The following is a 15,117-nucleotide window of genomic DNA, read 5'->3' as shown; positions in this document are numbered from 1 at the left end:
GATTTAATCTGAGTATGGGTGCCCAAGATTTATGACATTAGGCTTAGGCTCGAAGTAATACAAAGGGTCACTGAACGTTGCCACGGTCAGAGGTATGGAGTAATCAAATAGCTCTTTCTAAAAACAAAGTTTGCACCGAGAGGTATAGAGAGGTACGGGGAGGAGTACACAAAGGCAGTTAGATAAGTTCAACTTGTATTATGGACAAATATGCTGAGTCACACCCGCATCGTGAATCAGTAAGTTGAGTTCGACTTAGACTGTAGAAGAAATCGCATTCGTCATACCGTTGACCGTTGGTTTGTTATCGAGTCTAAGATTATTGCAAGATTATTAACAATGTCTAATCCAAAGAAAGACTCACCCCTAATACTAATGATAACTCGACATATATATGTTAATTAGAAAGAACTTGATTTTTATCTTATTATTATTTTTTAATTTTATATATTATTATATCTATATAGATTATATATATAATCTATAATATAATAATAATATATATAATAAAATATATATATATAATTATATAATATTTAAGACTTTCCAATTCTTATCAAGGTTAAAGAACAATCTGTAACATGAAGTAATATTAGGGTTAATGTAGAACTGAAAAATCTGGGGTATTTCTAGCATTCAAAGAATCGTTTCCCTCATTGAATGGAAAATATACCAGCCGGCCTTTGTCGAGCACAATGTCAGGCCTTACGATCGTTCAATATTTTCCGTCAACAAACTGCACGCGTTCATCTCGTTATAAAGTCTGTTTGTTCGGCAAACACTGCAGCACCGATGCATGCGGCCTGCATCGTGTGGCTAGTGCGACATCAGCCAGGGGAACAGAAACCGTTTCAACCCTCCTGTACCACTTGATTACGGAATCAGTTCTGTTAAAACGAATAATCTTACAATTTCACGTCAGCCAGACATCAGATTCGCTATTTCGCCTGATACTTTGGAAGCTAATTTGATTTTTACCGCAAAACGATGCGTTCTTAATCGAGTGAATCTTTTTAAACGGTGGTCTTTTTCTAAAATTCTAACAAAGTTTTATGAAAGTAACATTATTATTCAATAAATTCTTCTTGCGATAGGTTCCATTATCTTAATCTCAAATTCAAGAAAAGCTTGGCAGATAACCATTTATTTGTCTGAATATAAAACTGTAAATGAGACTTGTCTTCATGAATAAAAAATTATTTTGTAATATATGCGAAACACATTTATAATTCTGTGACATAGATTCGACCTAACAACAAATTATACCGAAGATATTGAAAAATCTGTATCTTAACACTTTATCGACCGATAGTCTATTAATAGGCTTTTCATCGTCGACGCTTACGGATCGATAGCCTATTAATCGGCTTTTAGCGGTCGGTAAAGTGTTAACCGTTTTAATGCCAGGGGTTTTTAAAAATCCGTGTCGGATTGTACTATGCAACGCGATAGCGCTTTGTTCATTTATTTGCTAGAAATGCCGATCGATGTGGTCGCGCTGCTCTTTTTTTCGTTTATGCAGGTGGTTTAAGATTATTTGAAAAAAGAAAATTTCGAGTAATTACGAGAGGAAACTCTGATATAACTCGCGACGAGCTACATTGGGAATCGAGCGCGTTGCGAATTGACGATCGTGACCAGACATCGCCACACAGTTCACCACAGTACGCGAACAGCGCGATCGCGTTGCGTGGCGCTAAATCGGTTAAAACAAAATCTCTGTGTGTGAGAACACACGTTAACTCTGATAACCTTTACAACGTCCCAAAGACGTAGAACATTATGCGAAGAAGCGATGAGCTTTATGGACGCGTTTGGAGAAGATAATGGGTCCCTCCCGTGTACGTTAGATCATCTTGTACGGTAGTAGACCCGCCAGCAATCTCGACACTTTGCATCTGTGCCCAATATTCCACGTGGTAGAAGGGTAGTGGCAGCCATTGCTGTCTTATGTCTCGAAGACAGTTCACCTACGCCGGGCCAGGATGACAAACGCTGCCATCTAAACAAAGGGTCTCGGGATATACGCAGCGCAGACACGCAATTTCCGTGGCATGTAAATCGCGCGAAATGAATTTCTGCCAATCACGCACGTGCGTCAACGCCACAATCATTGCTAACCTTACTGTGTGTCTGGGCATCTATCGTTTGATCGAAAAAAATACAAGCTTTTCTAGAGTAGACGAGCACGAACACGCACCGAGGACGTTACCTTTATTCTGAATTATGATTAAACCACGGATTTTCATGCAAATTTAAACTTTTACGGTTCCAAAAATTCAAATTTAGATGGAGGTTCCTTTTATGTGTCAAAAATTATAACAAATACTGTACTTTGGATATTTGATATAATTTTGTATATTATACGCATTCTGCGTATTTTTGCCACATTAAATTTCGCATAAATGCATAAATGCTTAAAAATTCACAGTCGAATTATCGCGCTCTCGATGAGAAATTCACTTCGCCATCAACATTTATATAAGAAGCGTTTTTGCCCATAGTAATAACTCAAAAACTGCAAATTTTTCATTACATCGTTCTTGCAGCAAATCAATGGTATCATCGAGCTTCCATCTTGTAAAATCTGTATAGGAGATACAGATAGAAACAGCTGAGGGGTAACATCAGGTTATCAAGACAGTATTCTCTTTTTTTTTTTCGCGCATTCATCCGAGCTGTCGATTTGGTACGCGCGAATCGCACATGCCTGCTCGATGGCCCGATGCTTCCACGTTTGGGTGATTGATGCTTGCCGTCGTTTCAGCGACACGACTACATAAATCAAAGGGCGCCCTTACTAGCGCGAACCCTTTTCTTGTCGCTCATCTCTCTTTTTCGTTCTCTTTTTATACTCCGATCCACTCGGTAAGGCGACGGGGTTGCGTTATCAAATCCGTCGATGACAGACGAGAACGTATTAAATACCGAACAGGACGAGCACATCGATTGTCGTCAGAGGGATGAAAACGGTGAGAAGTAAACGAACGAGCGCGTGCATCATCCCCGAGGCTCCTCACGATTCAGATATGTTTTCTCCCTTTCTTCGCTGTTCCCCAGCCTCCTCGCCGATTATGCGTCCCTGGGCGCTTGTTCTTCGCGTATTATTCGCTTCTGCGAGGGTACCAGCGTGCCTGCTTCTGACAGTTTCGTCGCGGATACTGTAATTTTGGAAGGCAACACGTGGGGCAAGAATGTTTCATCTTAGGTTTGGGGATAAGTTCTTTTATCACGAAAGGTGATAAAATTTGTGAGTGGAAATGTTGAAGTTTATTGGAAAATTTAAGATTAATTGGAATGTTTAAGAGTAAAATTTATATTTGAGATAATTCCTAAAATACTTTTAATATCTTTGTTATAAAAATTGGAAGTCTCTTTTGATTTCTTTTTGATAATATTCGTCATAATAAATAGTTACGGGAGGTCAATAAAATATGTAAATAAATTAAGACTTCAAATATTGTAGTTGTGCAGTACCGATCGCTCTGAGATTTTTTGTTATATCTTGGACTAGAGTTGGCAAAAATCGACATATTTTATGATATTCAATAATAATTGATAATTTGCAAGAGCAGAAATGTTGTAATTTATAGGGAACGAAAAATTGTCGACTAGTACCGATCAGTTATGTAATTGGTAGATTTTTCGGTTTAAATGATTAATAATGTTAGAAAAGAGACATTTGAAAATTAAAATATACATTGTTATTCTAACATTTTATTCTAATATACATCGCAAGTACAATAATTAATATTTTCTTAGTCTTAGCGTATTCGACGTGTGTCCAGCTTTTAGATTCGTCGTTTTTGGAACATCGAAAGCCTCAGCAAGCTGTCTTTGGCTCATTTTATTTTCAGGAAGTAGCTTCAAAGCCATATTCAACATTGTTCTCGTCTGTCAATATTCTTTCCTTCTGCTTTGGAATTTTAGACAAAAGATAAAAGAAAGCGTAAATAAACATCTTCTAATTTAATTTCAATTGCCAACAAATTAAATTAACAGATAAAAAAATGTAATCTGTACTGGTCGATGGCTGATCGATCGGTACGAGACAACAAACACATGGAAACGTTTAATTATAATGCATATAATGTAAAAAAAAAAAAAATCGCAATACTAGGGCTGACAATTAGTAATCTAGTCATAGTATAAATAACAGAAAAAATCATTTATTTAACTGAGAAAGAAAATATTAGCTCTAGAAAATAACTTTTTACACTCGAAATATCAACGTCTACTTTTAACGTGTCAGAAGAGCGAAAACAATGGAATAAACAATATGACTCCGAAATATGTTACACCGAATGATTATATTCATTTGTTTATAACAAATAAAAGTACTAGTATTTGGTGAAAAGAGGCAGAAATAATTTTGGTTGGTACTGTATGCCGGTCATTGCCGAACGACTCTCCGCTATACAAAATATTATATTTATGATTTCTAGTTTTTTAAAAAGTCCGCACAAGAATACAAAACGCACGATGAAAGAACAAAATAGCAATTAATCACGCGCGATAGTAATAAATGTGTACGCTACAAGTGACGCAGCTGTTAAAACTGCTGCTCATTGTATTTCATGCAAGGGATGCACGTACAAAGGGGTGGATTCATTCGTTTCTTGCAACTCGTACAGCTTTACTCCCTCTTTTTACGCCTACATCGTATTTCTTGTCAAAAATGATGTATCGATAGAAATGGCATTGAGGAATACGCATTCGAAAATAAATGTACACAATTCGAATAGTTTGCGAGCAATTGAAATTTTCATTATAACAAGCTACGTAGATAATACGAAAAATGATTATAAAAAATTATTCGATTTCCAAATAACATCTTAAATTTGATCTCTTAGTGGTTAAATTTCAAGATTTCTCAAATTGAACATTGCAAATGTGAAATATTTTAAATATCGCTTGCCCGTAAAAATTGAAAATAGAATCCAAACTTATCAGACTATTTTTACGATTGGGACATTCTAATAGAATTAAAAAAATAAACTGTCTTCGAATGATCGATCCTAAAGACGAAACAGCGGAGTCTGTACTCTCTCAGATAAATAGTTCGCTGACGGGAAAAGCGGACAGAGCTCTTATACGAATTGGCTGAATTCCAAGGACTAAGTCGGCAGAAGCAGGACCTTCTTTCTTTGTCCTTGCTAGGTTCCTTTCATCTCTGACCGGGATCTCTTTTAGCTTTAGTTGAAGATCTGAGGAATAGTTGAGAGTTCGGCCGATAGTTGGACGAAGCGGCATTTCATTCCGCTGGAAATTCCGCGAAACATATAGGCGACCGCAATAGAATCGCTGGAGACTTCAATCTTTATCGGTGAATCGGACGCGAAATATTGCGAACATTCGCGAAATTCTTCTAGGCACGACGACCCACGCACTGCACAGACTTTGTTTACGAACGATGCGAACGCGAAACGTTGAAGTCGAAGTCTTCGTTTACGAATCGGTGGAGATCTGAAAGGAAAACTTTCGAGACGGGATGCCGCGTGTTCGTTTCCTTGCGAAAATTCACGGAAATTCCCCTCAAAGATCCCGCCATTGCGTCAATCTTCGTGCTTGAACATCTCTTTGCAAGTGTTGAAAAAGAATTTATATTTGATGTCGCATTTTATTCGTGATATTTCGTATATTATATTGGAATAAACGGTGCGTTTTTGGCAGCGAGGATGCGCCCGAAATTTAATACGAGCAGATAGTTCAAGCTTGAAGCAAAAAGCTCTTTCGGGAAATTGTATTTCTGTATTTCTCTTGAATAAGTTCTCTAATTTTAGTGTGTTACAAGTTCTATTTGATGAAATTGGTTGTAAAATCGGACGATTGTTTTATACGCGTATATGATTGCAAATGGTTGAAAGAATTATAGCGTTAAAGTAATAAATTAAGAGATATTATTAGGTCGTCCGAAAAGTTTCTTTAGTTTTATAAGGAAATAATGGATGCACAATATTTCCCGTTTTATATTATTTTATCGAATTACGTACGATCCATTTTGTTTTATCAAAATAAAGACAAGATAATAATTCGACAGATTAGGTTTCATATTTGTATAAAGATGCGACGTTGTAATAGACATATCTGTAAAAGAAAGACACTTTTCGGACAATCTAATACATCAAATAATTATTTGACTTACGTGTTTTATTCCTAATCTTCTTACTTTCGTTTAAAGAAATGCTAGCACTAGTAACTTATAATTTACAACTAGTAAAAATACCGTTTATAATATTATCTCAAGTGTATTAATCTGAAACGTATACCTGTATGTAAATATCTAAAGTAAACATTCTATCGATTGGAAGTTACGATGCAGATAATTGTCTTAATAGAACGCAGTTATGCACGCCACATGTATGACGAAGTTCTGGCATTTGTTTGATGGTTGGCGTATCTCGTGAGAGACGCTATTATTTTTTAAAAAGATATGATGCATTACAAGTGCATCGATAGTTAGGCATTCTTGACATGATAATACATTACGATATTCGTGGGATAAAAAATGCAAGAAATTACTAACTATACAAATGCCATCGTTACGTCGTATTTCTAAAACACAGGTGTACCTCATTAGCATTTGATAATTAGTAGACCGCTATTCATTAGTTTCGTATAAATATGTGGCAGTTTTTTTAGTGGATCAGTTGATTGCACGCAATTAATAACACGAAGCAAACATGGTTCCGAAAGCTTTGTACATCCTGCTCATCGCCTGTATTTTTGGCACCATCATCCAGATGAGTCTTGCCGCCTCATCCGAGTCATCCAACAAAACTGACTCCTCCAAGTCATCCGACTCATCCGACTCATCCAATTCATCCAACTCGTCTAACTCATCCGACTCATCCGACTCATCCGAGGTATGAAAATGCGTACAAAATCGTATACCCAAGGTTCTACATCTATAATTTTTGTATTTATTAAACAAATTGTCTTTGTGGAAAAAATAATTGTATTTATTAAATGTCTTGGTAATAAACATAAAATACCAACAATAGTATCCAACATTTTTTCATAAAATAAATGTTGCATTCAGTTCTTTTTGCGTCAAAGAAAGACTAATATGTTTGTTTTTTATTTTTGCAGTCAGAGGAAAAATCGACAGAACCGGCAGAACAAAAGACTCAAAAACCGCCCACCAAACAGGAAGGTAACTTCGCAAAGACTATTAGTCTCCAAGATATCGTAGGTTTTCAAAAAATAGATTTTTTTTTCTTTTTTTTTTAATTTTCTTACAATTTCAAACGGTTATTGATGTAAATGTTACAAACTTTCTGAACAACCCAGTAGAAGAATCACACGTGACACTAGTGTCGCGTTAGTAGCCGACTTACGTCAAATATACCGATAAAACATCTTCTCTACAGAAGCTGAAAACAAGGTTGTGATGAAGAAACTCGAGATCGTGTTACCAACGATTCCAGCAATCTCCCCGATCTCAGGACTTAAACCGAACGTCGAAAAAGCCAAAGAGATGGTTGCACGCCGTTTGAACAGCGAAAGCAATTTTATCAACGCCGTTGCGGACAGTATAAGGCTTGCGGTCCATGCTGCTAAGCCTATCCTAGCCATAGGCAATTTGATCGCTAAAATTATAAGCGTATTCACCGACGTAGCATCATCAAACCCAGTCAAACTCGGAGTTCTTATTCTTCAGGAAGGTATAAAAATTGGCATGGGTGTCTTGAGCGTGTCCCTTCCTCTTCTGATAAGTGGAGTTATAGCGGTTGCGAGTTAAATAATCAATTATAATGTATTATAGTAGAACATTTACTTTATATGCAACTATGTATTAGTTTTTGTTGCAATTATATCTATGCATAATAACAATTGTTGTTCTGTTTCTTTTGTACACCCTGTGAGACTTTTTAGCGAAGGTCATAAATGAATATGAAGATATCTTTTCGTTATCGTTACTTTTTAAAAGTGTTTAAGGATCATTGGTACTTTGACTGGAAAAATATTGGATCCTTTAAAATAATTAATATTTTGTACGATCTTCTTCTTCTCCCGACAACAATAGTTTCTTCGGGGATTTTGTAAAATAATTTTTTCAAAAATCTTATTTTTTTACCATTTATCTGCTACTTTACTTTTAATGTTTCAATAAATTAAATCAACAAATTATTTACGTTCTTTTAAATTGTTATAATTTTTACGATTTTTAAATAGTCATTAGAACTCTATTGAATAAAATATATGTAAAAAGTCTAAGTTTGAGGAATAATTGTTATCGATGCGGATGATATCGAGTGATACATTCATATCAACTATTTGCTATGTCCTGTCTAAGCATTAAACACGTTCGTATTTTTTTAAATGAAAGTATACGATTTAGACATAAAAATTCGCGTACGATTAACATTCAGGAACAACGTCACTTTCAGCGTGCAACAAAAACGGAAAGGTAAATATGAGTTTTCACGGTGGCTGACCGATTCATCTCTCCTAACAATCTGTTCCCACCTCATAAAATTGTCATCGTGCGTGCATAAAACATGAGGAGACGTTCGAGCACGCAGTAGTACAGCGCGAATCTACACCTGAAAATATAAGGAAAGATGGTATACATAGTACACTATTGCTCAAAAGTATCAACATCTCTGAGTTTTACATCTAATTCATAAAGAACTTTTCCAACGAGGTTCGTACATACGACACGTATGATTCTTAATTCATATTCATCACGTTTCTCTTGCGACACTTATAAATACTTTTTACGAAATTTCACATGGTTATTCTGCACAAGTGCAAAATCCTGATCGCTTAATCATACAAACGATTACTTCAACGAATTACCGCGTTTTATACGAAAACAAAAAGTATCGTAATACTTATGAACGGGTGTGTATGCGGTAGCTCGCGGCATTGAATGCCTACAGGGTTGTCGATGGAGACTCCAGAGGTTTACGTTCGACGACAGGAGGCAACCTGAGGGAAACGAATGGCGCGGGAGAAGGAAAGCGTCGTTCGAGCGCGTATTTCCACTTTGCCGCCTCCATCGTGAACGCTAAAATACATTTTCCTACGAAGTGTCGTCACGGGAGGGCCTCCAGCTGCTGGTCGTGATATTCTACATGCGTAATGCTCGCGACGATATTTCCATACATAAATTTTATCCAAAAGAAAGTGGGCGGCTCTGTGGTTGCACGTCGACGCTGATGACGACGCGTCTTCGCGACGTGCTCGAGAATCCATCCGCTGATCGCGGTTTGCCGCCAGTTATCACAATCATTATTCTTTGTTTCGTGACGTCTTTCAAAAGGGTTTTATTATCGTGGATCAGAACCTGTACGGGCCAATATTCTACAGCGATACAGCGTAAGCGTTCGTCACTTATCCTTTAAGGGAACGTGATAAGGTATAGGTATAATACTTTATTTTTAGATAAGTATACCGGACAAAAGTAGTGAATAAACAGAATATATATATATTCCAATAAATATTAGATTGATTAATCTTCGTTTTTTTGTTCGACCATATTCTCGGGGAAACGCGTTCGCGATATAACGCGTCAATAGCAGTCGTAATTTCATCTCGATACGACAATCGACGCCACGAATCAACCGATCGCCTATTTCGGTTAAGATAATAGAGGTGGTTTGAATGATATTCACAACGAGATAACAATTAGAATATCGCTTAACACTAAGTTATCAATTAAAATATCACTATTTCTTTCCAACAATCTTTGAAGAATTTAATGTCTACGAATGTTATGTGTAATAGATGTAGAAAGTGTTTTTAGCGAAGCGTTATTCGGTGACGATGTTGTCGGGAAGGGAAACTAGTGATGGATGGTCGCCCCCCCAACCAAAGGTTATTCGCCGGTGGAAACGGCCTTCGAGCATCTCTTATACCATGTTTCACCGTAATGAGCAATAACTCTAAGGAGTGTCCCAATTTTCAGTATGTATTGTATAAATTAAGGGCCTCGACAGTAAGAAAAATCTCTAAATCTTACGTAATTAACGCTAAACCTACCGACACTCCGTGTACACCTATTCCTACCGTGTGCGGTCAAAATGATCGGTGATTAAAGAAGTAATAGTTTTTATGACTTAAACTTAGATAATAGTTAATCTATAACTAAATGTATATAAAATGATGAACTTTTCTTAAATTTCGTCCAAATTTACTTTTGTTTAATTCCAATTATAGACTTAAATAGAATTACACTTTTATTTATATAGGGATATATCTTATTCACCTCCACTGCATTTATTAAAAATTATCTTATTATCAATTGTACATTTACCGTATAAATATTTCCCGCATCTTAAACAAATTTTCGTAATTTTGTAACCTTTACAATTTTCTACTTAACAAGTTTTTTGTAGTAATGAATTTGAACTTGTTGAGAGTTTTATTGCATGTTTATTTTTCCTGTGATTCTTTATATAAAAGTAATGTATGCACCAGATTTATAACAATTTTGTGAATTCTTTGTAAATTGGTCCCATACTGTAGATAACATTGCAAATTTATTGGTTCGTAAACGTTGACTTCTTTCGCTCTACTTATCAAATCATATAAACCTTATAATTTCAGCAAAGTTATCCCTGCTCATTGTTTTTGAAAAAAATGCAGCTCTCCAAATTTTATTCCACAAATATGAGATCTAAATTTTTTGCCTGATATACAAGAACAATAAATGCACCTAGTTATGTTGCATCTAGCACCATCTTAGTCCCCAATACTCTAAATGCTTCTTCTTTCTTACATTTTATTATATGATGCCTTATACGGTGATCAACGATAAGATAAAATGCCGTCTTTACTTGTTCTTTCATTATATGCCGTTTAGCATATCCCTAAAAATATTATGAACTAATGTCCTGTCAGGTTTTGGACTTGCATTTATTTCTTTCTAAACTGTTCCATCGGGCCCAGTCTTACTCTCTGCTGTCAACGATAATTTCTTCCCTTTTTCCCCTTACGTAAACGCTTATTTATAATATTCAACTCTGATTCGATTGTAAATAGCTTTTTATGCATTCTCATGCCGTTTTCAGTCGCTGAAGTTTCTTGTTCTGTTCATCGCATACTGAACTGTCTTCTTCTATATCCGTTATTCTCTTTTTATAATATTTTTTTGAAAAGTCTTGACATTTCTAGAGTAAATATTTATCACAGAATAATACCATGTACGGAATACAAAATTATTCTCAAATTTGACTTTACTTTTCCTTTTATAACAACATTACACAAAACGTTCTGAGTGAGATGCTTTCTGTCTGAGTTTTTGAGATAATAAGTTTAGGCGTCGATTAATTGACTAACCAACTGAGATATATTCTAGTCGAAAGGACAATAGCAAGTAAGAATATGGTCTATATTGGCGATATTTATACGAAAACATTGATGAGTATTGATCGTTCTCCACCAACGGTTACTCGAGGTTGGAGTTGGGAAAGCTTTTCCCGTCTTTTATCTCAATGAGCAATAACCCTAAGAAACTTCTCCACTTTTAAACTATTTGTAACAATAGACTGTAAATAATGCTAAATTTTGTAGCGGTTCCTTAGGATTATTATGGGCTTGAGTTGATATGTCTTGACAGCTGATGGCTATCTTGATCGAGGGACGGATTATGTTTTAGGACAAGATTACGGCTATACCAGCCGCTATTATTTGTTATTACTGATTTTGTTTGTCATTTGACCTTGAGATAGCCTTTTCTTTGTACTGATTGCATTTATTTTAAGAATAACTAAAATATTTTGTCGGCGATCGAAATGACCGATCACCGTAGGCAAGTCAGAGTACAAATTTTTCTCATAAAATAAGTGGGCAAACTAAAAGTAAATGTTTTAAGAAAAAACAGAAATTATGAAGCGATATGATAAATTTCAAATATGGTTAAATTTATGTAAAAATTTCAGAGCGGTCAATTTGACCGCCGATAAATACCTGATGGACATCCTGGCCGTTAGAATGGATTAGAATATATGGTAGGGTCACGAGACGTAATATTTTCATCAGTATATGCCTTTCCAAGTACATTTCCAAATATATATATAAGTAAAACTTGTTTTAAATATATATACACACACGCACACAAAACTCTGTATATTATTAAAAACGAAATGTTATCTTTCGTAATAAAAATCGTATCACTTCACGTCGATTCTTGTTAAAGCTTCAAAAACGTAATAATTTCAAAACGATTGAAATTAATTATATAATTCGATCATTCATAGTAAACAGACTGGAGGTAAGGACAAATAAAACTAAGTATTACACACTTAAGCACTATTTATTATTAAATAATATCAAATATAAACTTATATAAAGATTAATTGAAGAGAGAAGAACTTTTCTTACGTAACTACCCCTAATGTAAATACATATGCTTATGGTCTATGTCATCATACATTAAAAACTATAAACACTTAGTGGCTTTTTTACGATTGCATCTGCGCTTACCTCTAACTGTATTCTCGCCAATTGCCGGATACTCGCAATTTAAACGTGGTTTCTCGACATCTCGTCGAGATTTCTCGTCATTTACCAAAGAAATCTCGTAATTTCTGCAATTCTTGTAATTTATATCAAAAGTCTTACCATTTACACGCGAATTCTGGAGACTTGTCCTCAAATTCTTACAATTTGTGCACTGACAATTCCGCCACGGATACTCGCCGTTGATCGACGGATATTCGCGTTGATCATTGGATACGCGCCGTTGATCGGCGGACAAGTGCCGTTGTTGACCGCATACTCGCCATTGATCGCCGGATGCGCGCCGTTGATGACCGGATACCTGTCGTTGATCGGCCAATACGCGCCGTTGTTGATCAGATTCAACCCGTTGTTGATCAGATTCAACCCGTTGTTGATAGGATTCTTGTCGTTGATCAGCGGGGAAGCGTCGGTGATGGGCGGAGACGCATCGGTGATCGGCAGGGTTGAGTCGGTGAACGGCGGATACGCGCCATTGATCAGAGGATACGGACCCGTTGATCGGCGCTTTCTCGCCGTTCTTGATGGCATTCTTGCCGTTCTTCATGGCATTCTTGCCGTTCTTCATGGCATTCTTGCCATTCTTGATGGCATTGTCGCCGGTCTTGATCGGATTCTCACCTTTGATTGGTAGAGACGCTTCGGTGATGGGCGGTGATGCATCGGTGATCGGCTGGGTTGAGTCGGTGATCGGCGGATTCTCGCCGTTCTTGATCGTATTCTCGCCGTTCTTGATCGGCTTCTCGCCGTTCTTGATCGGTTTCTCGCCGTTCTTGATCGGCTTCTCGCCGTTCTTGATCGGCCTCTCGCCGTTCTTGATCGGCTTCTCGCCGTTCTTGATCGGCTTCTCGCCGTTCTTGATCGGCTTCTCGCCGTTCTTGATCGGCTTCTCGCCATTGATCAGAGGATACGGGCCGTTGATCGGCGGATACGCGCCGTTGATCGGCGGATACGCGCCGTTGATTATCGGAGTCTCGCTGTTGTTGATGGAATTTCCGCCGTTTTTGATCGGATTCTCACCTTCGATTGGTGGAGGCGCGTCGGTGGTGGGCTGAGATGCATCGGTGATCGGCTGGGTTGATTCGGTGATCGGCGGATACTCGCCGTTGTTGATCGAATACTCGCCGTTCTTGATCGGATTCTCACCTTTGATTGATGGAGACGCTTCGGTGATGGGCGGTGATGCATCGGTGATCGGCTGGGTTGAGTCGGTGATCGGCTGGGTTGAGTCGGTGATCGGCTCGGTTGAGTCGGTGATCGGCTGGGTTGAGTCGGTGATCGGCTGGGTTGAGTCGGTGATCGGCTGGGTTGAGTCGGTGATCGGCTGGGTTGAGTCGGTGATCGGCTGGCTTGAGTCGGTGATCGGCTGGGTTGAGTCGGTGATTGGCTCGGTTGAGTCGGTGATCGGCTGGGTTGAGTCGGTGATCGGCTGGGTTGAGTCGGTGATCGGCTGGGTTGAGTCGGTGATCGGCGGATGCTCGCCGTTGTTGATCAAATGCTCGCCGTTAATCAACGGATACGCGCCGTTGAACTGAGGATACGGGCTGTTGATCGGCAGATACGCGCCGCAGATAGGAGGATACTCGCCGTAGACTGGTTGATACAAGCCGTTCATCGGCGGATATTCGTTGGTCATCGGCAGAAACGCGCCGTAGGTCGGAGGATACTCGCCGCTGTTTGGAGCATACATGCCGTTGTTCGGCGGATATTCGCTGGGGATCGGCGGAAACGCGCCGTAGATAGGAGGATACTCGCCGCTGTTTGGAGCATACGTGCCGTTGTTCGGCGGATATTCGCTGGGGATCGGCGTATAGTGGCCGTTGATCGGCGCATAGGGGCCGTCGATCGGCGCACAGGCGCCGTTCATCGGCGCATAGGCGGCGTTCATCGGCGCACAGGCGGCGTTCATCGGCGCACAGGCGGCGTTCATCGGCGCACAGGCGCCGTTCATCGGCGCACAGGCGGCGTTCATCGGCGCACAGGCGCCGTTCATCGGCGCACAGGCGGCGTTCATCGGCGCACAGGCGCCGTTCATCGGCGCACAGGCGCCGTTCATCGGCGCACAGGGGCCGTTGATCGGCGCAAAGGGGACGTTGATCGGCGCAAAGGGGACGTTGATCGGCGCAAAGGGGACGTTGATCGGCGCAAAGGGGACGTTGATCGGCGCAAAGGGGACGTTGATCGGCGGATAGGGGCCGTTGATCGGCGGATAGGGGCCGTTGATCGGCGCATACGCGCCGATGATCGACGGATATTCGTTGGTGATCGGCGGAAACGCGCCGTAGATAGGAGGATACTCGCCGCTGTTCGGAGCATACGTGACGTTGTTCTGCGGATATTCGCTGGGGATCGGCGCATAGGGGCCGTTGATCGGCGGATAGGGGCCGTTGATCGGCGGATAGGGGCCGTTGATCGGCGGATAGGGCCCGTTGATCGGCGCATAAGGGCCGTTGATCGGCGGATTCTCCCCGTGCATCCAGCAATTCACTCCACTTGTCCTGACATTCATGCCAGTGGTCCTCGAATTTTCATGTCGTATCGAGGAATGCTCCGGGTTCGTTGGATTCCGACGAGCGACTTTCTCTCTGGTTTCGCTGCGTTTTTGTTCGCTTATTTTGGTTCTCCACCGCTTATTTTCCTTTTGCC

At 39.3% G+C, this 15,117-nt stretch overlaps 1 protein-coding gene and 1 long non-coding RNA gene across 2 annotated transcripts in view; one reads left to right on the top strand and one right to left on the bottom strand.

Moving 5' to 3' along the window:
* Positions 1-6,338, bottom strand: part of LOC139996306 (uncharacterized) — a 58,114-nt gene extending 51,776 nt beyond the window's left edge. The window contains exon 1 of the long non-coding RNA XR_011802191.1: positions 6,146-6,338. This is a non-coding gene — a long non-coding RNA (uncharacterized lncRNA). The remainder of the gene's footprint in view (positions 1-6,145) is intronic.
* A 294-nt stretch (positions 6,339-6,632) lies between these two features.
* LOC139996299 (uncharacterized) lies at positions 6,633-7,836 on the top strand. Its single transcript, XM_072020596.1, has 3 exons — positions 6,633-6,847; positions 7,110-7,156; positions 7,374-7,836. Exons 1-3 carry the CDS (start codon positions 6,684-6,686, stop codon positions 7,742-7,744), a joined length of 582 nt encoding a protein of 193 aa, XP_071876697.1. The 5' UTR covers positions 6,633-6,683; the 3' UTR covers positions 7,745-7,836.
* The last annotated feature ends 7,281 nt before the right edge of the window (positions 7,837-15,117 follow it).

The sequence above is a fragment of the Bombus fervidus genome, chromosome 17 (genome assembly GCF_041682495.2).
Source record: "Bombus fervidus isolate BK054 chromosome 17, iyBomFerv1, whole genome shotgun sequence".
Lineage (NCBI taxonomy): Eukaryota > Metazoa > Arthropoda > Insecta > Hymenoptera > Apidae > Bombus > Bombus fervidus.
This window is presented reverse-complemented; position numbering and strand designations above follow the sequence as displayed.

Excerpts from the sequence above, each read along its gene's own strand:
- LOC139996299 (XM_072020596.1), top strand. The coding sequence starts at position 6,684 with ATGGTTCCGAAAGCTTTGTACATCCTGCTCATCGCCTGTATTTTTGGC. Across the intron at positions 6,848-7,109 it reads AACTCGTCTAACTCATCCGA|AGAACCGGCAGAACAAAAGA; the intron begins CTCATCCGACTC and ends GGAAAAATCGAC. Across the intron at positions 7,157-7,373 it reads ACCGCCCACCAAACAGGAAG|AAGCTGAAAACAAGGTTGTG; the intron begins GTAACTTCGCAA and ends TCTTCTCTACAG.